Source organism: Corylus avellana, chromosome ca1, assembly GCF_901000735.1.
Source record: "Corylus avellana chromosome ca1, CavTom2PMs-1.0".
NCBI classification, from domain to species: domain Eukaryota; kingdom Viridiplantae; phylum Streptophyta; class Magnoliopsida; order Fagales; family Betulaceae; genus Corylus; species Corylus avellana.
In genome coordinates, this window is record NC_081541.1 from 14,663,225 (window position 1) to 14,683,627 (window position 20,403).

Genomic DNA, 20,403 nt, shown 5'->3' on the forward strand with positions numbered 1-20,403 from the left:
GTCCCAAGACTGACAACACCTAAAACTACAAATGCCGCCAGAAGAATACTAGAAATTTAAGGTTGCAGCATCTCAGAAAGTAACTATAGGTAAATCTTTAGATATTGTGTCCATGCAGAACCAGAGCCACCACAAATATCAAGACATATGGAAACTGGAATTGTACATAATGGAGTGTAAAGTTTGAAGAAGTTAACGGAAGTTTTAAGCCTGAAGAAATTTGTATCAATCGATTAATTTAAGTTTCGCAAATTAAAGGAATTCCTCATAGAGAAAACATATTTCCATGTCGCTTTCAACATAATAAAATCATCTACCTTTTATGCTATCTACTGCTTCCACCCAAATGGCTGAATCACAAGAGCATGGAACGATAATAAAAAAACAAAAGGTTTCATCAAAAGTTCATATTAAAAAAAACATTAATATTCATATTCAAAGGTTCAACATAGTTCAACCGCCAAATAGGCAAATACAGGTAGCAATACAACAAAGTTGGCAGTCACACACCCATACCAATATGCATACAACAACTCCACTGTGGATTTCCTGCTATCTAACAGCCACCATTCCTCTGTATTGCTCTTTCAACAATGATTGCTGTATCATTATGACCAAAAATTACCTTTCAAATCAACATCTATATTTTGTGAGATGGCTATTGCTAAGAAATTAAACAACAAAATTGCACACAGAAATGAAGATTGAAAAATACGGAGGAAAGGAAAGTAGATTACAGAAGACCATCCTAGCAAACAGCCCAAAAGAAATACATATAATTATACATATAGCATTAATCAAATTACAGTAGACTCTGTTTGGTTGCTGAGAAAATGTAAAAAAACAGTAAGAAATTAAAATTAAAATAAAAACCTTGGCGTAATAGTCCTTCCAGACTCTGCGAGCGATCTGATGGCCACCCAAATCGAAAGCCTTGAACTTTATCTTCCCAATACTCAGCTCCTCCGACGTCGGGTACTGCGTCGGTTGATGCTGAACTAATCTCTGCACACAAACAAGAACAAAGTTTAGACTCCGTTTGGTCACCGACAAAATGTAAGAAAATATGTAGAATGAATGAGCGAGAACCTCGTCTTTGAGCATGTGAAGCAAGGTGGTCTTTCCAGCATTATCAAGCCCTAGGAACAAGATCTTCGCCTCCTTTTGCCACAGACCCAGCGATGCCAGAACCCCATAGAACCAGTCCACAAGAAACATGTTTTCTCCTAGAGATTTCACACGCTGATTCGCTCTGAACCTCACAAATTCAACCGCAAAATGGTGCCGTAGACAGAAACAGCGAGAGAGACAGAGAGCGCTGTGTTTGGTTCCGTAGAAAGTGAAGGAAACCGGGAGAGAATTTTATTTTGTTTTTTCCAATTTTTTTTATATATTTGATTGGAAGATTTTTCGGGGGTTTATTATATTTGTAGGGTGATGGGGTGGAAATAGGTGACCGGTTTGTCCCGTGAGCGAGGTTTGGAAGGTGGGAGGTCGACCGCTTACGCGTGCCGGTGGAGGGAGTGGGTGACAGGAATTAGCCGGTTGTGGAGTTTAATGTCTTACGTGGAAGGATTTGATTGGTAGGCACGCGTCACAAGGGGTTTAGCCGCCGTCGATTTCAAAACTGGTGGCGATGAGATTTGTCTTGAGAAGAAGACTCTTCGTGCCTAAGGGTATCAGATAGATTGGACGGTGAGGATTAGCATGAATCCCGTTCAAGCAAATTTGTGTTTAAAAAATGAAAAATCCAATAAAATTGTGCACTAGTTTTTAGGATCTTATTTTTTCGACTAATTCTACGAGATCCTCTTATATTTTTTTTTGAGTCATTTTAAAAATGATGTGGTTATTAAATTCATCATATGATCAAAATTCAATAATGATCGATCACAAGCCCAATAGTGAATTTAATAGCCACATCATTTTTAGAGGGACTCAAGAGAGACACAAGAGGGACTTGTAACATTACTCTATTTTTTCCTTATAAAAAATTTAGAGAATCGTAACCGTTAATTCAAATTATTTTTATCACACAATTATTCTATAATGGTGACGTAATAGTTATAATTAATTTTTTACTTTTGTTAATGACTAAGATAAAAATTAATTGAAACTATCACCCTAGCATTGTGAAATCTTTTGTTATTGAACTATCCTAATTATACACAAAAGGAGGGTTGTGGTATGTGTGAAACCAATGAGTAATGCTACGTATCATTTTTTTATTTTTTATTCTCACAAATTTGATGGTGGTTTTAAAATTACTATTAGATTTTGATTATATATATATATATATATATATATATACACACGGAAGCATTACCCTTACTGAAAAGCCCTGCACCTCAAAAAATTAGAGGAAGCTAATTAGAAGGAAGGAAAAGATTCAAAATCAGTGTATTTGGTTTACTTGATTTACAATTAGTTTTATGTCGTGTTAAAATGAACTCAGAAATTATGCGTGAAAAGGCGGTTACAATTAGTGGTTATTGACTAAAACGGCTAACTGTAATCGTCTAGGCAGTTAATAAAATTCACTAACCACCTAGGCGGTTAACCGTTAGGTGGTTAATCGATGATTAGCGGTTAGTAACTCTAATAACCGCTAACCGCTTTTTAAAATAAAAATTTTAATTAAAAAAAAAAGATGTCGTTTATATCGTAATAAAATAATATCATACTACATACAACATCGTTTCTATATATATATATATATATATATTTAAAAAAAAAAAAATTTAAACACAAAAATGACACCATTTTATATATTTATATACATATAAATATAATATATATATAGGGGTAAAACCTAAAACCGCTAACCACTAGTTAGCAGTTAACAATTAATGCAGTTGGCATACGGTTATTAACCGCCCCCGCCTTTTCACCTCTATCAAAAATTCCTAAGATATGCCAAAATAAAAAAATAAAAAAAAATTATTCTATATAGTCAAATTTCATAATTTGACTATAAGAAAAAAATTTTGTTGACATGCATCAAAAACCTCTGAATTTATTTTAATACTAGATAGATAGAGCTAATTGTAAATAAACAAATTTTTACAATTTTTTCCTGAAAGGAATTGTGATCCAAAGGATTGGATTTTGTGCTTTGAGTCAAAGAGTGAACCACGTCTTTTCTTTCCTCGACTTTCCAAGTTGTTAGCGAATCAACATTCTGGAATCTCAACGAGAGCAATCTACTGTTTTTTTCAACTTTATTTTTCTTTCTATTTCTTTTGTCTTCTTTTTCTTTTTTATTCTTCTCTATGTTTACGTATATTCCCAGTGAGGGATTCTCATTTTGTTTTTAAGCTAGAAAAGGAAAAGAAAACATAACATAAGTTATGGATATTTTTGTTAATGTATTTTAAGACATTTTTTTTTAAAAAAAAAATTAGTTTGAATGTGTTTTTAATGTAACGTAAAGGTCAAAATCATTTTTGTATTTTTAAAAGTATTTTTTTATTTTAAATCATTTATAACGGTATTTATCTTAAAATAAAGGGTAAAGTTCACTTAACCCCCTTAAACTACTACCACAATGACAATCTACCCACTAAACTATCAATTGCGACAATTTACCCCTCAAACTACCAAAACAATGACAATGTACCCCTAATTTTAATAAAATGACAAAATTACCCTTGTTAAAATAAAAACAAAATGCTAAAATTTAATTTTTTTTAAAAAAAAATTAAGGGTATTTTTGTCTTATTGAAAATGTTATAGGGGTAATTTCATCATTTTGTTAGCATTGGGGGTACATTGTCATTGTTTTAGTAATTTGGGGGGTAAATTGTCGCAATTGATAGTTTGAGGAGTAGATTGTCATTGTGGTGGTAGTTTGAGAGGGTTAAGTGGACTTTATCTTAAAATAAAAGATAACTTCTAAATAAATGACATTAACAACTGTTTGGGATTGCGTTTGAAGAACTTAAAAGTGCTTTTAACATTCAAAAAACTCGTTTAGTAAAAAATTAAAAGCGCTTTTAAGGGTCCAAAAAACTTAAAAATGACTAAAACGCACTTTTGGCAAAAACTTAAAAATAAAACTTTTGCCCAAAAGCTCTTTTTGACTTAAAAACTCTATTTCTCAAATACAATCTCAAACAGACTTTTAATATGGGTAGTAGACTCCCTAGTGATTGTGACTTTAGGTTTTGGTCAATTGCGTATTATATGTTGAAGTAATGCAATAAATGGAATAAATTATCTGGTGGTTTAGACATGAGAGTACCAAGTTAGATAGCAAAGTAGCCTGGCAAACCCTACACTACACTACATTCTCATCCCATTCTCTGTTTTAATGGGCTGATCTGGTAGCATCCATTAGCCTTTAAGAAAAATGACCATGTAAGGATTAGAACCACGGATCACAAGTACTGTGCAGTCTATGCACTTAAGTTAGAAATAGGTTATACGTGTGTTTTGAGCGTTGTTTTCTTAAAAACACAAACCTGTTTTCAAAAACAACTTAGAGTTGTTTCTATATTTATGTTTTTAGCGTTCTTATTTTTTTAAAGTATTTGATTTTAAAACTGATTGCAAAACGCACAGTTACATGGTAGAAACAGGTTTTTGTTGTTTTGTAAACAAAGATCTTGTTTCCAAAACTACAACCAAATAGGCTCATAAAATTCCGTAATTTGAGAGAAATTGTGAAGGATCATAATCTTATATAAAGGGATAAGAAGTAGGAGGAAATCAAAAGGCATTGGAAATTGTGGAAAAAATTGAGTAATTTTGGAATGGTAGTATTTTTTTTATTGTCTTGGCTCTTTGTTGCATGAGTCAATCGTTAATCTACAACGCTGCCAACGCTTACCAAATTCACATTGAAAACGAGTTCCAAATAGCTCTTCTAGGAGCTCGTTGTAAGTCCAAAGACAATGATCTTAGCATCTACTTGAACCCTGCCCATTATGAGTTCTCTTGGAGTTTTTTTAGGCAACTTTATTCGCACCAGAATCTACTTTTGCAACTTGTCGTGTGAGGCTAGACATCGTACCTTCAATGTCTTTAAGTACAATGAAGGTTTTCTAAAAAAGTATTGTCCCCATCCAAATTTAGAATGCTGCTAGAGGGTTCACGAGGAAGGGATTTACGTTTACAATTATGGGACACAAAACTATGATTTCCTGTTTAAGTGGGAATAGCGACATACTTGAAGTTGAAGCCTCACTGATGCAAAGTCTACCCACATCACCAAGCAAACATCTGTTTATTTTCAAGCTTATCAACAAGGGTCGTTGAAAAACTTCTAGATGCCAGCAATCCTTAAGGAATTCATTATGTTAAAGAAGAAGAATAACTTCTATAAAGTCTTGGCACAAACCAAGGCCTTTATGCCCTCCAATAAGAGCACAACAAGTTAGCGTGGAACACCATAACAAAAATATGCATAAACACCTAATTTTTTTTCTTCTAGAATACTTAAAACAAAAAATCTTCTAAAATACATTTTTCATATTTTTCCACCCTATACCTACCCCAGCCACCAACCCGCCGCTAGTTGGCCTAAGCCTTGCCGGAGACGACGCCGGCCAGCCCACGCCTTGTCAAAGATAACGCCGGCCGGTATAGAGAATATTGGGTAAGAGAACTCCAGTGCTCCCCCTCCTTCTCTCTGGTGCTCCCTTCTCTCTCTCTCTCTCTTATCGGCGGCAACAGAGAAATTTTTTCTCTGTTGTGCTCCCTCTCGCTCTCTCTCTCTCTCACACACATGCTGGCAGAAGAGAAATTTTTTCTCTGCTGCCGGTGCTCCCCCTTCTCTCTCTTTTTGTGCTCACCCCTCTCTCTCTCTCTCTCATTGGCGGCAACAGAGAAATTTTTTCAATCAGAATTTTATTTATTTGTCATTGAATGACATACCGAAGCAGCTGAAATTTCAATAGCAATTTGGGTTTTATTCAATGGCAATCTGGGTTTTATTCTTATTTAAGAATGCAAGTGAAAAACAGAGAAATTTCTGATCTGAGAAGGAGGGAGAGAGAGGGAGCACCGGCAGCAGTGTGTGTGTGTGTGTGAGAAAGAGAGAGAGAAGGGAGCACCGACGGCAGAGAAAAAATTTCTCTGCTGCTAGTGTGTGTGTGAGAGAGAGGGAGAGGGAGAATTGCAGAGAAAAAATTTCTTTGTTGCCTCTGGTGAGAGAGTGAGGAGGGAGCACCGAAGTTCTCTTACCCGGCGTTCTCTGTACCGAGAGGCGTCATCTCCGGCAAGGCGTGGTTGGTGGCCGTGGTGGGTCTAGAGAGAAAAAATATGAAAAATTTATTCTAGAATATTTTTTGTTTTAGGTATTTTAGGTAGAAAAAAAAATTAGGTGTTTATGCATATTTTTGTTATGATGTTCCACGTTGATTTGTCGTGCTCTTATTGGAGGGCACAAAAGCCTTAATTTGTGCTAAGACCTTATAGAAGTTATTCTTATTAAAGAAGTCTCAAGCCTTTAGTAATGTTATGTCATTTTAATTTCTAGTGTAACCATATTTTGTTTTTTATCCTATTTCTATATGTAATAGTCATCTTTTGTTTCTACATAGAGTCCTTTTTGTGTTATGTAAAGACAACATTTACTGACATAACATTGATTTTAATTATTTAAAGCAACAGTAAATTTGGGGTAATGAGTTTTTCGAATAGTAAATATGTTTACGTAGAACTTTTGCATCTATTAATATTTATAACTTGCACTAAAGGATATTTGTATACTTTGCACAATAAAAGAAATAATTCGATGAATCATATGAACATTACTGACTCATAGGGTAGATGAAGGCAAATAGAGGGAGAATAATGGCATTGCGATGCATTTGAGTGCATGATTTTTATCTGAACTTACAGGGGGGGAATGAATGCGAGCACCCTTTTTTTTTTTAAAAAAAAAAAAAAAAAAAAACTTATTCAAATACTGATGGACACTGTCACAACAAACCAATGAGATGAAAGTCTGGTAGCTAAAAATGTTGGTAAGCCTTGTAACAGTAATCATTTAATAGACAGTAGCATAGGAAGGAAAAAATTAGACCATTTGCAAATGGATAAAAATTCTTTTAAATTGGGTTGGAGGAAATTACTCCAACCCAATCTAATAAAATGACAGATGTCCTTCTAATATGTGTCTCTCACATATTTTTTAATAGAATCAATAGGATCCCTCGTCGTTAAATCCTCTCTTATTCATGTTTAAAATTTATTCTTTGTGTGTTTGGGAAAGTCCAACAGTCTATCTTGTCTGTTCATCTCCCTTCTCTTTCTTCAACAAAGAGCCAACGCTAGACACATAGCATGGGCCATTGAACAATTTGAACCATAGGTTTGAGACCACTGCGTTAATTCTATTAAAAAAATATGTGATTTTTACATGTTAGAATAACATATGACACTTTATTAGATCAGGTTAAAAGAATTTCCTCAAACCCAATTTGAAGGAAATTTATGTAATTTGCAAATTAGGACACATCAAAGATGATCTCCCTTACCAAGGTTCTTCAATATTGCCATTAAAGCTAGGCTCTCAACAACTTTGCATTGGGAGCTCCTCATCTTGTTGCTTACCAATAGATAGCCATGTGAGTTTTTTCATTCTCAGTCTTAAGTGTTCCTTAACAAAACCAACCTTAATTTCTTGAATTATCACCACAGAATTAGGTTAGAGCAATGCTACTTTTCACGCTCATTTCATATTGGTTGATGTTGCGTGTTTTAAGTGGTTTTTTATATCAATCACTTAAAAATAAATAAATAAATAAAGCCACTTAAAACACACCACGTCAGCCAATGTGAAATAGGCGTAAATAATAACATTACTCATGAAAAGGGCTACGCATTAGATACCATGCATAGAAGAAAGACAAAAATCAAGAAAGAATAGTTTGTAATCTTATTTTTTTCTCTTTTTCCAAAAAATAAAATAAAAAAATAAAAAAATCACCTTGCTTCAAAATTATTATCCGAGAACAATCGCCCAAATAACAAATCTAAAATGGCTCACTATAAGGATAAAGAAAAATTGTGCAGTTTTTTTTTTTTTTTTTTTTTAATTGAATTCGGAAAAGGGGTTACAAGGGAGGATCCTTCTCATTCTTGATCCGGAAGGAAGAGAGAATGGAAGACCCTAAAGAAAAACAAAAAAACCAAAAAAAAAAAGAAGGGTAAACTTCCCAACAATAGACCCAAATCGAAAACAACAAAATTCTGCAGTTGTTAATCCTTCAATGCCAACACAAAAAATGATGTACTAAAAAATATACTCCCATGTATTCAGGCGCCTTAGAACTGCAGAAAAGTTAGCACATGAACATTGAACACAGAGCAAATAGTTATCCCCTCACTCTACTTCTACTTGATATATTGTGAGAGCCACTTGAAGCCATCACCATAGCCCATCTTGCGAACAATACTGCACATGAAAACTTCAATGGGCCGGACGTTGGATTCTGTAAGAGTCACCTTCCCCTTGCCAGTTGTGAAATTGGTCAGCCCTAGATGATAGCATAGCTCATCTTCTGAAGCTGCATAGGGAATGTCAATCTTGTTCCCCAGCACAAGAAATGGAACATCACCAAGGGATTCATCTGAAAGGAGGCCATCCAGCTCCTTTTTTGATTCTGCAAACCTCTCCTTGTCATAAGCATCAACAAGGTAAATCACTGCATCCACCTGTTCATGGATGGGAATTAACAGAAAATAAAAAAAAATAATAAAAAAAAATGGTCAGAATTCAATTCTTTGGCATGTCATACAATCCAAAAGTGTAAAAAATCAAATCAATCTGCTATTACAATTGAGGCCATCTCAATGACTATTTGAATTTCTCTCATTTATTTGGGTCAATCACATAAGCGAGGTATGTCAATGATGGTTTAAATGAATTAAACCCCATAACTGGGGTCGGGCCGAATGAGGACAAGGATCCTCTCCATTTCATGGTCAAAATTTAAAGTTTGTGCATCCGACGGTATACATGATTTTACATTATTTAAATTTTTTAAAAGACGTGTCAACGTTAACTTTATGTACTCATTCGACGCATCGACTTTAAATCCTGACCAATTTGAAATGGAGAGGATCCTATTCTGACCAATTTGCGCTTGACATGGTATTATAACCGGAATTCCAAAAGTATTAGGTGCTGGAGATCACTTGGAATACCAGAGTCAATCATGAAACAAAGAGATAAACCCACGAAAGTATTCTTTTCAACATATTTGAAAAATATGTTTTTGTTTATGAGTATGTCTTTGAAAAATATGTAGAAGGGTGATGCAAAACTTTGAACTTTTTTCAACAGGCAGGTCCTCTCAAAGAAGATAACTGCAGATTACCACTCCAGTCAAGAGAGGCAACCTTAATTTGGGTCTTCAAAACCTCTTAGATGATGTAATGGATGACCTTTCCAATAAATCTAAGGCTTCTCTTTCCCACTTGAAATTGACTTCTGACATGAAACCAAATTTACAATGCCATGATGGATTTTTGAAAGAATCATGTAAGGAAAACTACAACTAAAACACGTCCGGAAAGACAAAAAAAAAAGGTGCTATCAGCATAACTTCAGTCGTTTATGTTTGCCTCGCATGAATCAGATAAACCTAGAGAAGATTTTTCTGGGATTATGAAGGCATAGTGAGCTAAACGGCTGGGGTTAACGGACCACGGAATGCCTTTTCTGTCTTCTGAAATTCAACTCAATTAACAGATTGATTAAAAATCAAATGCAGAAATGTCAACAAAGCATTTTTTTTTTTTTTTTTTTTCATGTATACGCAAGAAACTAAAGCTGGCACCATTAATAGTTATACACACTTCCAATTATCAGAACAAAACCAATAAAGAAGATGATTCCAACGATTCAGCTAGGAGGTTGATCCTTTACAATTAAGGATGTATAAGATTGCAAAAGAATGCAGAAATTCTTGACTCCATATTGTAGGTCAAAAAAAAAACAGCCAACGAGATTATCAAAGAAATTGTGTCATTGACACCACCCAAGTAAAAACTAAGGATAAAAACAGCCAATAAGACATAAGAAAACTCTACAACTAACCTGTTTTAACAAACATATAGTGAAATCGCAGTAGAATTAGAATTAGATCTGCTTAAAGTTTCCAGCAGTTCATATAAATAACCTCAAACAAAGTTAACTGATTCAAAGAATCAAACTTTGCATAAATGACATTCAAATACAACTGATCAAATAATCCGATAGCCAAATTCAGAGTCCCAATCCAATAATATCAACCGAAAACAAAACAGAACAAAAATCTGATATATGGATTGAACACGCAGAAAGAGGGAACACAAGGGGAAGAGATCAAATTGAATGTACCTTAGCATAGTAATCTTTCCAGACTCTGCGAGCGATCTGGTGGCCACCCAAATCGAAAGCCTTGAACTTGATTTTCCCAATACTCAGCTCCTCCGAAGTGGGGTGCTGGGTCGGCTGGTGTTGCACTAGTCGCTGCCACAAACAAAAACCCATTTTTCCAACATTTTCAGAAAACATAATCACAAGCAGATAGAGAGAAATGGGTAAAGACAAACAGAACCCACCTCGTCTTTCAACATGTGAAGAAGGGTGGTCTTGCCAGCATTGTCGAGACCCAAGAAAAGAATCTTGGCCTCCTTCTGCCATAGGCCCAGCGATGCGAGCACCCCATAGAGCCAATCAAAGAGGAACATGTCTGCCTCAAAAGAATGTGGGAATCTGGTCTAAAATGGAACAAGATCGAGAGGGGTTTAGGAAAACGAAGGACAAAGATCCAATCCCAGATATGCTATTGGACGGACAGTTCAGCGTTACAACTGGAAGTGATGGCATTGGTGTCTTTCATTTCACCTGATGAGTTATGCTTAGCTAGCTGATGGCTGGCTTTCATGGGGCTTCACTGTTATTATAATATTTTATGGATCTTTTTTTTTTTAATATTTTATATTTTAGTTAATGAGTAAACGCGATCACTTCTTTTATATATATATATATATATATATATATATATATTTAACTATAGAAATACAACGCATATTCTCTAATTAGATAGTTATTTTTAAGAATAGGCTCCTACCAAATAAAAGACGAATAATGTTATACTTACTCTTATTTTTTCACACCTATAGATTACTTTTAAAATCACTACCGGATATGAGATCAATTTTTATTGAATTTTAGTTCAATGATAATTTTAAAAACCACCTATAGTTATTGAGAAATTAGGGTAGTGATGTAAGAATATATATAACATTACTCATAAAATATATATATAAATATATATATAGTCATTCTATTTGAAGACTTATTTCGCGAACAGAAATGCACCAGATATGGGCCATTCTTTTCTGGGCCACAAAGAATACACAAAATAAAATATTGAAATATGGGCCATTTATTTAGAACCAAAGCCCAGATCCTTAAACCCCACCACAAGGGCACTTCCGTCATTTAATATGCTCACCACAATCCTTGATATCTAGGGTTTCGCTACAGGTCCACATAAAGCGGCCAAACCTTCTCATTTGCTCCGCCCAGCAAACCCTAGCAGAGCCACCCTCTTCGTTTCCAGGTCTCCCTCTCTCTCTCTCTCTCTCTCTGATGCAAAAAGGCACGCTCTTTTGAGTTTGACTTTCTATCTGTGTGTGACTGTGTATTTGTGGGTTGCAGAGATGGCGAAGTCGAAGAACCACACGGCTCACAACCAGTCTTACAAGGCGCACAAGAACGGCATCAAGAAGCCCCGCAAGCACCGCCACATCTCCACCAAAGGGGTAATACTTTTTTTTTTTTTAATCTTTTCGGGGTTGTTAGTATTCACCTATTTAATCATGTAATTGAAGAAAAAATTTGTTTTTGAATTGTGGGTACAGATGGATCCCAAGTTCCTGAGGAACCAGAGGTATGCTAGGAAGCATAACAATAAGATCGCTGAGGCTGACAGCGAGGAAGAATAGATGAGTTCAACGCTGATAGAAAAGACAGGCATTTTGTTTGAGATCTATGGTTTCCTTCATGTTTACTTTGATGCTAAGTAGTATAGTAGTTTGATGGAACTGTAATGGGTTTTGTTAGGATTCCCAGTGGGAGCAGCACTTTCAATCTTCGTTACTGATGTTTGATAAGGATGCTTAAAGTTCTGAAATTATTTGAGCATTTGTTTGGAGCTTATTTGGTCTTTTATGCTTTATTTCAATTGATTTATCTTAAGTTGAAAGGTTGATTGTGCTTACTCTTTCAAGTTTTGTGCTTCGATTTATGTGTTTTGGGTCTTGTTTTTTTTGGGGAGTTAGCTTGTGAAGTTCATTTTAAATTATTGGATTTTTGGACACTGTTTTTGTTTTTTCAATGAGTGTTGTATTGTTTGGTGGGTACCTTTGTTATTGAAACAATTTGTTGGTAGTTTGTCGGGTGTTTGGTTCCTGTTGTTTTGAATGAATTTGGGTTGAGCTTGGTGTTCTGATTCAGATTAGTATGGAGGACAATTGCATTTATACGATGACACTTGTTGATGACAATTTAATATTGGGATTACTCAAATAATTCTTTAAAATTTGAGTTGTTATCTATTTAGATCACAACTTACTACACAGCCTCATTAGTTTGTGTAGAGTGAAAAGTCTCTAGGGTGGAAAACTACCAAATTACCTTGATGTCAACATGTGACATTAAGGAACTTCAATGGTGTTATTCTCTACATTAGATATTTTTTTCCTTTTAGTTCAATTTTGGATAATCTTGTGGTGAGGGTATTTCAGGCGTGCAATGCTACTCATCATCTTTTTATCTTATAAAGCGTGGCTTTTAAAATTACCATTGGGTTTGTGATGGGTCACTAATTAATTTTGATTTAATGTTGATTTTAAAAAGAATGGTATGTAGCATTGCTCATTTTGGTCAGGGTTAGGAATTGATGGAGGGTTCATGATGAAAAAGATTACTATATAAAGCTTGAGTTTTAAATTTTTAGATTTTCAAACAACTTCCTTGCAAGGATTTATATAGGATTCCCAACTTCAGATTTTATGAACACAAACTACTCCTGGATGGTGTGCTGATGGAACTGCTTAAGGCATTGCCTTTTGTTGCCCTGAGGTCTTGAATCAGCTATGACTAGAGAAGAGAGTTATCCATCCTAGTTCTCTCATCATAAACATTTCTTCTTGCATAATTTTTTTCTAAAGATTTTGATGTGGATCCATGTGTGAAACTATTTGTCCACTTTTGAATCAGCTGGGAAGGAACAAGAACTTATATGCCTTTTTAGACCCTTCCTAGTTCTCTCATCATAAACATTTATTTTCGGCATATTTTTGTTTCCAGATTTTTGTGTGGATCCATTTGTGAAAACTATTTGTCCACTTTTGTTCTGTAGAAGATCACTTTACGGTGAGGTGAATTCTTGTTTCATGTGGACTTGTTTCATTTTTTTTTTAATGTTTTGTTTTTTGGATTTTTGAAAGGCAAGAAAAACCAACCTTCATGATTTCAACAGTTTCCCATTTATCATATGGAAATGCCTTGCATTGATGGATGCTTGTAGATTTTCTGCATTTAAGCAGCATTGCTGCATTTTCCAGAGTACTTGGACAAGAAAACATCATACTGCAATGTCTAATTGATTCAGTTCTTTTATTGTTAAAGTCATGATTATGAGTTTTGTGAGGGAGGACAGTTAGTCTAATTGCCATATTCCTAGGGCTCTTTAAACTGGTCTAGAGGGGTTTTTTTTACGTGAAAACTTGGAAAGAAATATAACATGGTTTCAAAGCAGCCGAAGTAACCCTGACTACAATAAGGCCTCTTATAAATTATAATATTATCCAAAATTTGGAGCAAAAAGTTTTCTAAATTAAAGCAATATGGTTACAAGTATCTCTCTGAAAAGACAGACAAGACCCGGAATTAAAGATGGCAAGATTGAACATATTCTGGCATCAACTGCCTTGAAGAAATAGACCAGTTGTTCCCCTATTGTGTTCTTTCTCTCTCGAATGTGTTGATGATCTCTTCTGATGCTTGGAGACGAATAATTGGTTGAAAAACCCTAGCACAAGCAAATTTCTTCAAAAATACATACTTTGATTGTTGAGAAGCTTAGACTGCAATTGGTTCACTTACTGGGCTAGAAGCATGAGCTTGAACCTGGCCATATTTAAGTCTTTGCAGGTTAACATACAAAGATATATTCAAGTAGCCATTTTATGAGCAAGTTATATGCAATATTATGGATTGCTTTTTTATGCCTGCCAACCACAGTCAACCAAACAATGAAATAGATAGTATCAATTTCATAGATTTAAAGTTAATGCATCTAATAGTGTACATAATTTTACATAATTTAATTTTTTTTAAAAAGATGTGATAACATTAATTTTAAATAAACCGTTAGATACATAAACTTTAAGAGTTTGTCATTGCAATTTTATAGACAAAAAATGCAATTTCGGACGAAAGTGCAGAAAATAGATCGTTTAGGGTTTTTTTTTTAAATTGTAATTTGATAAAGTAGAAAAATGCGTTTTCAAATCGCAAGTCCTTGTACTTTTATGAAAAACGCATAATTTTAAAGGCCAAAATATGATTTTCGAAAATACTTAACTGTGTTTTTAAAATTTACGTTTTCAAATCGCATATTTTTAAATCACATTTTTTGAAATCACAAACTCAAACGGACTCTAAGTCAAGTCATGAAATAGATACTATCCAGGATCCTAATGGAGTCAACTGGGATGTGCGTATTTTTAAAGCCCACTTCTAGTGATTTCCACTTCCAAGACATTTATTATATGTTGTTCCTAATAACTTGTCAGCCACTACATATGTCAAGCGGCTGCCAAGGATCCTACTTGCAATGGTCTTACAGTTTTGCATGGAAAAGAAAAGATTTTAGTGCAGCCATGATGATGTTTGGAGGTGAATATGTGTTACTCACTTTTGCTGATTTAAACAGTTCATCAAGCACTTCGGACAAGGTTGGATGTGCATGAACTGCCAATTTGATGTCCTGCATGGTTCAAAAAATACAGTAACAATAAATCGCTGCACAACATCGACGACACGAGTATCAATCTTAGCTACAGGATGAGTGAAAAATTAACAGAATTGGTTACCAAAGGAACTAGAGACTCATAACCAAGGGCACATTAAAAGTAGCAGCCAGGTGCATAAACATTATAGTTTTGGCACAGAAAACTTACCTGAATACGTGTCCCCAAAGCTATTGCATTGGATGCTTCATGGATGAGGTCCGCAGCGTGCAACCCGAAGATATGGACTCCAAGTATCTCTCCACTGTCGGGTCTGTATATCAGCTGAATGAAAACAATATAGAAATTGTGTTATCACCTCAAGAAGCTGGTGAGAACGCATAAATCAACAACATTTTAGGATATTTGTAAATAAAAGATAACCTTCGCAAGTCCCTCCCCTTCATTTTCTGCTAGGGCCTTTGTGTTAGCCTTAAAACTTGTCTTAGCAATGCTAATTTCAAATCCCTCTTTTTCAGCTTTCTCCCTTGCTTGAGGCTGCAAATTTTAGAGGTTTAATCAAAATTTCAGATATTCAAAGGGCACAATGAGAAGACTCTAATTTCATAATGGAAAAAGAGAAGAAAATAAGGAAGTGAGAACGTATTTACATAACAAAATGCACTTAAAAGATTCAACATTCACCTCTGTTAATCCAACCATACTGATTTCAGGATGGGTGAAACAAGCTGCAGGTATACTTAGATGATTGAGCACATGATCTCTTCCAGTGACTTGTTCAACAACTGTGTAAAAAGATTTAGGGGAAAAATTGAAAAGGATGTCAAGGAAAGTCTTTAGATTCAAAGCAGCAGAGACAATCAATTAGTTAACTCCTTACCTGAAATTCCTTGTGCACTCGCTGCATGAGCAAGCATCATCTTGCCATTAGCATCACCAATGCAATACAAGTGAGGGACCTAACATTCAAAATTCAGCGTCAATAACAATTTGCTAGAACTACACAGGGAAATATATGCTCATACAGAAATTCAAAACGAACCAGATTGCCACTCGCATCAATTACTCGCATGCGCTCATCAACAGGAACGAAACCACGTTGTGTTTCTACATTAACCTGCAGAAAAGCCAATGCAAATGAAACCTTTTTTTTTTTTTTTGGGGTAAACAACTCTATAATCTCAACCACATTAGTATCTGAGAAGCCATACACTCTCCAAGCCAAGACCCTGTGTGAATGGAGCCCTTCCAGTTGCAATTAATGCTGCGTCTACCTGTAGCAAAGTGAACCAAAAGTTTGTTAAAGATGCCTTGATGCAACTAAATATGCAGCAAAAAACGTCTGATCTAAAATGGAGATTTCCAATTCACAATATGTCAAGGATTTGAATTTTAAATAGCCAGGTTCAATACTAATACAGAGGAAAACACTCATGCAAGTCAGACATCATTGAGCATGTATTGGTGGGTGAAACTTGAAACATAAGCTTGATTTCATAATCCAAACTACATTGTTCTCTTGAATTTGCAGCAGGTCAATTTGTAGCCACTCAAAGCTCAAACAAATGGGGCCAACAAACTCATAAAATGAGAGATCTCGTCAACTAGTTCAGGATTAACTACAAGTATTTAATTTCATGAATGCATATGAGAAGAAACAGAAGTTGACAGCAAAAAATGACAATTTTGGATAAGGATTTTTTTCACCTCTCAAATGTTATGGAAGTTGAAAGAGTTTAAGCCAACTACTTGTATTATTTTGTACATTGTCAATATGAAAAGCAACGAACATGTAGATTGCTTTTGAAACAACAATTTCCAGCTCTGGCTATTAACTCATAGTACTTCAGTTACCTCCAATGTGTCTTTAGGTTCCTTAGTCTTTGCATCAATAAGCTCAATCATGACTGGCTTCCCGTCCTTAGCTGGAGTTATCTGTAAAAAGAATACACTAAGGATGATAAATGCAAAAAACAGCTACCAAGGAAACGCGCAAATAGTCAAACATAAACAACAGGATACCTTGGTTGCAAATACTCCTGTATGATAGTCAATTTTTCGCGGATTTATTAAAACCCTTTGGGCTAACTTCCCAATCTCGGGATCAAATCCAGGCATGAGCTGATCTAGAGCTTCGATAAAAGTAACCTTCACAATCATACAAAAAATAAAAGAATGAGCATGACACTAACTTGTTGTACTGATCACTGGATAGAAAAATTACTGACTGGACTAGGCAAGATTTCTATCCTTTATGTAATGAAACCTTAATACATATATAAGGAATGCTTTGTGTAATACTAATCGTTTTGGGAATTAATTACATGAATAACATTTCTTACACCAAAGGAGAAAGGCAAAGCCCAATAAATGTGAATCTAAATCCATTCTTTATTTTTCTTTTGATAGACTAGCGAGTCCTCAATGGATGTTTAAGCAGGTACTTCAACCATGCATTTTGATGCATTCTCAGCAATGTCAAATCTTGATGTCTTAAATTTTGATATTCAAAATTAGACTGAGAAGCATTATCACCATCCCAAATTGCGAATAAGACGTCACTGCAGACTACAGTTGGATCAGGAAACATGATCTCATGGTAAAAGTGAGTATTAAACCATATTGGAATTCAAGAGACCCAGAAGATATCAACAAAAGCATCTGTCCTATGACATGCTAAGTTCCCATAAGTAGCATATATATAATTGGAGATGATGTGAGGAAAGGAGGCGAGCATTTGCTTTAATTTTATAATTTAAAAACACCAAATAGTGCTGATGCTCTTCCATTTTTTTCCTGGAAAGAAATAAATCTGATAATTCATTTTGTAGAATATGTAATCGTCACAATAGTTAAAAGAAGAGAAGAAATGTGATACCTCACTCCCAAGTGCAGTGTATACATCACTGAATTCAAGACCAATATATCCACTTCCCACAATGGCAATCCAGTCTGGAACAAATTCCAACTTAAGTGCATGGTCACTGGTAATTACAGTCTTCCCTGCAGGTCAATATTCAGCAATTAAAAATCCTCCAAGCACAATATAACAGAAGATTGTATGTAGAACACTGGCACAGAAAGTCCTCCATCCAGAAGAAGAATGCTGGACTCTTTAACAGAAAAAGTGAAACCATAAGAAGAATGAGAAGAAAAGGTACACATTTACCATCAACTTCAATGCCCTTTGGGACAAAAGGAACAGAACCTGTAGCAATAATTATATTTTTTGCAGTTACTACTTTGTCAGATCCAACTTTCACCTTTTGAGGGCCCTGAAAATGGTTTGGCAAATAATGCAATCAACATTAGGATGCAAAAGATTATAAACCATTAGATCATAAACTTAACTAAAGGACAAGAATAATTGAGAAACCATGTTCTGGACAGCTCAAAATTATCATTAAGCTGGTTTGATTTTTTATTGACCACAATAACTTTGTGCTGTCACTGAATCCAATGTGTCAGCATGTATGACTCACCAGAATTGTGCCAAAACCTGTCAGTATGTCCACCCCAAGTGCCTTCATAGAATTGGTTAAATTACCACGAATTTTTGAAGCAAGATTGTTTGCATGATCAGCCACTCCTTGTCTATCATACCCAGCAGCGGAAACCTATAATGATTTGTAAGAAGGCAAACAGTTAAAGTACAGCAACCCACCAACACAGGCACATCATACGTACAATAGTATTTGTGGTCAAAATATGTAACTTGTGTCAGCTAAGCTTCAAGCTTGGATAATCCAATCTTATTACCTGCAAACCCAATGCCTTCAAGTGATGCTCATTCTGAAGCTCACGCATCCGACCACTCACAGCCAGAAGAGCCTTGGAAGGAACACAACCTCTGTTTACACATGTTCCACCCACCACATCTCCCTCAACAATGGCAGTCTTCAGACCCTGCAATGATCACTTCTATAATTATTCACCTCTAACGCAACTGTTGTTAGCAAAGAAGAAGCAATAAGATACTCAAATGTTTCTACAACACCCAGAAAGAGCCACATTCTAGCATATACATTACCACATATTAAACATGAAATATATGCAAAGCAGGGGATGCATCACAACCAGAAGATTGACACCGAGGTCTAAATTTGAATGTAGGTGGATCACTATTATCCCCACAAATGAAATTTTCTCTCGTATATAATTTCAGCTCTTCTCGTGCGCAATCAACAAAGAGAATACATTAGTAGTGTTTATCAATCTAAATACTGTACAATCGTATAGCGCATCATCATTGTTACCGCTAGAGATTCTTCCTCTACAATGACCTTTTACCAAATCATACAAAAAACCACGACGTGTTTTACCGCTTATTTCAACTCTAAATTCCAGCAACTTATCAGAGACAAACCAGTCCGAAATAACTCTTTCTAAAAAATACGCAGTGAAAAAACCATACTCAACTATAACTCCGCAAGCAACACATTAACAGTTTAAAATCATTCCAAAGAACTTAAATATCACATTTGAATTATATAGAACTCTCAAGGAAAGACAATCTAAGCTGATAAACTCGATCAATTCAAGCTCAACTAGCCAAGCATTAGGCATTAGTTCAAGCTATATCTTCCAACACATAAACTAAATTCAAAAGCAAACGATTCACCGTACCTTCTCGACGGCGTGGAGAGCAGCTCCGTGTCCACCGACGCCGGCGCCGATGATGAGCAGGTCGTAATCGAACGACTTCGGCGGGCTTCCGTTATTGGAAACCGAGGCCGCCGACACGAAGACGCGTCGTCCGCGAGCCGAGGAGGCGAGGCGAACTCGGTGCGAATCGGAGCTTTGTCTGAGCGAAGAGAACCCCAGGGCCTCTCGCCGGAGGCCGCAGAAACGGAGGTTTATAGGCTTGGATGAAGGCTCGAACGCGTGGCTTGATCTGGGAATGGTGAGGGAGGTGTGGGAAGAGACGGAGAGAGTGAGAGACGATTGCATTTTGAGGACTTTTCAGGCCACAGAGAGAGAGAGAGAGAGAAATGGGAGCGAGAGAGAAAGGCAAGAGGGGGAGAGAGATCTGAGGGGTTGAAATATAGTTGGGTTTTTTGAAGACGGGGAAGAGAGGGCTTTGATAAGTCCGTTAAGAGTTTAGTAGAGAGGGGCGGAGATATCAAAGCGCGACAGATAAACCACCCTCTTCTCTTTTTCTTTTGTTTGTTTTACTAGATTGATCGTCACTTGCCTCGATCTTTTGCTAAACTGCGCATGGCGCGTACATTTTCGGTTTGTCCAGATCTATAAATATGGGTATTTTTGTTCAATTTTTTTTTTTTTAAAAAAAAAAAATACACAATCACCCTTTGACTATTGGGGTGGTTAGGTGGCTAGGTTTCAGGATTACCCACGACAGGTGGATTTCAACCTTACCCTGGCTTGTTGTATATACCCCCCAACATGGTGGTTTCAAGA

General features: G+C 35.7%; 2 protein-coding genes and 1 non-coding gene across 4 annotated transcripts in view; all 3 read right to left on the reverse strand.

The window, feature by feature from the left end:
• The window catches only part of LOC132163379 (dihydrolipoyl dehydrogenase 1, chloroplastic-like), a 24,417-nt gene extending 4,224 nt beyond the window's left edge, over positions 1–20,193 (reverse strand). Inside the window, exons 1-16 of one of the 2 annotated variants that reach the window (XM_059573646.1) lie at positions 19,609–20,193; positions 18,742–18,888; positions 18,465–18,599; positions 18,152–18,257; positions 17,861–17,985; positions 17,005–17,130; positions 16,837–16,917; positions 16,194–16,256; positions 16,025–16,099; positions 15,863–15,941; positions 15,667–15,767; positions 15,406–15,519; positions 15,193–15,306; positions 14,928–14,999; positions 14,114–14,137; positions 13,773–14,039 (exon numbers count right to left, since the gene is read on the reverse strand). In XM_059573646.1, coding sequence (XP_059429629.1) covers positions 13,845–14,039; positions 14,114–14,137; positions 14,928–14,999; positions 15,193–15,306; positions 15,406–15,519; positions 15,667–15,767; positions 15,863–15,941; positions 16,025–16,099; positions 16,194–16,256; positions 16,837–16,917; positions 17,005–17,130; positions 17,861–17,985; positions 18,152–18,257; positions 18,465–18,599; positions 18,742–18,888; positions 19,609–19,932 — 1,881 coding nt within the window. In that variant the 5' untranslated portion in view covers positions 19,933–20,193 and the 3' untranslated portion in view covers positions 13,773–13,844. Of the gene's footprint in view, positions 1–13,772; positions 14,040–14,113; positions 14,138–14,927; positions 15,000–15,192; positions 15,307–15,405; positions 15,520–15,666; positions 15,768–15,862; positions 15,942–16,024; positions 16,100–16,193; positions 16,257–16,836; positions 16,918–17,004; positions 17,131–17,860; positions 17,986–18,151; positions 18,258–18,464; positions 18,600–18,741; positions 18,889–19,608 lie in introns of those variants that run through there. The other variant, XM_059573655.1, reaches the window with a different exon arrangement.
• On the reverse strand, positions 8,068–10,837 carry LOC132183892 (GTP-binding protein SAR1A-like). Its single transcript, XM_059597362.1, has 3 exons — positions 10,558–10,837; positions 10,334–10,465; positions 8,068–8,664 (listed from the first exon to the last, which is right to left on the reverse strand). The coding sequence occupies exons 1-3, from the start codon at positions 10,684–10,686 to the stop codon at positions 8,344–8,346; spliced, it is 582 nt and encodes a 193-aa protein (XP_059453345.1). The 5' UTR covers positions 10,687–10,837; the 3' UTR covers positions 8,068–8,343.
• Positions 9,490–9,618, reverse strand: LOC132168337 (small nucleolar RNA snoR83). The gene has a single exon (XR_009438851.1). It is a non-coding gene; the product is annotated as a small nucleolar RNA snoR83 (small nucleolar RNA).
• Positions 20,194–20,403: the final 210 nt, after the last annotated feature.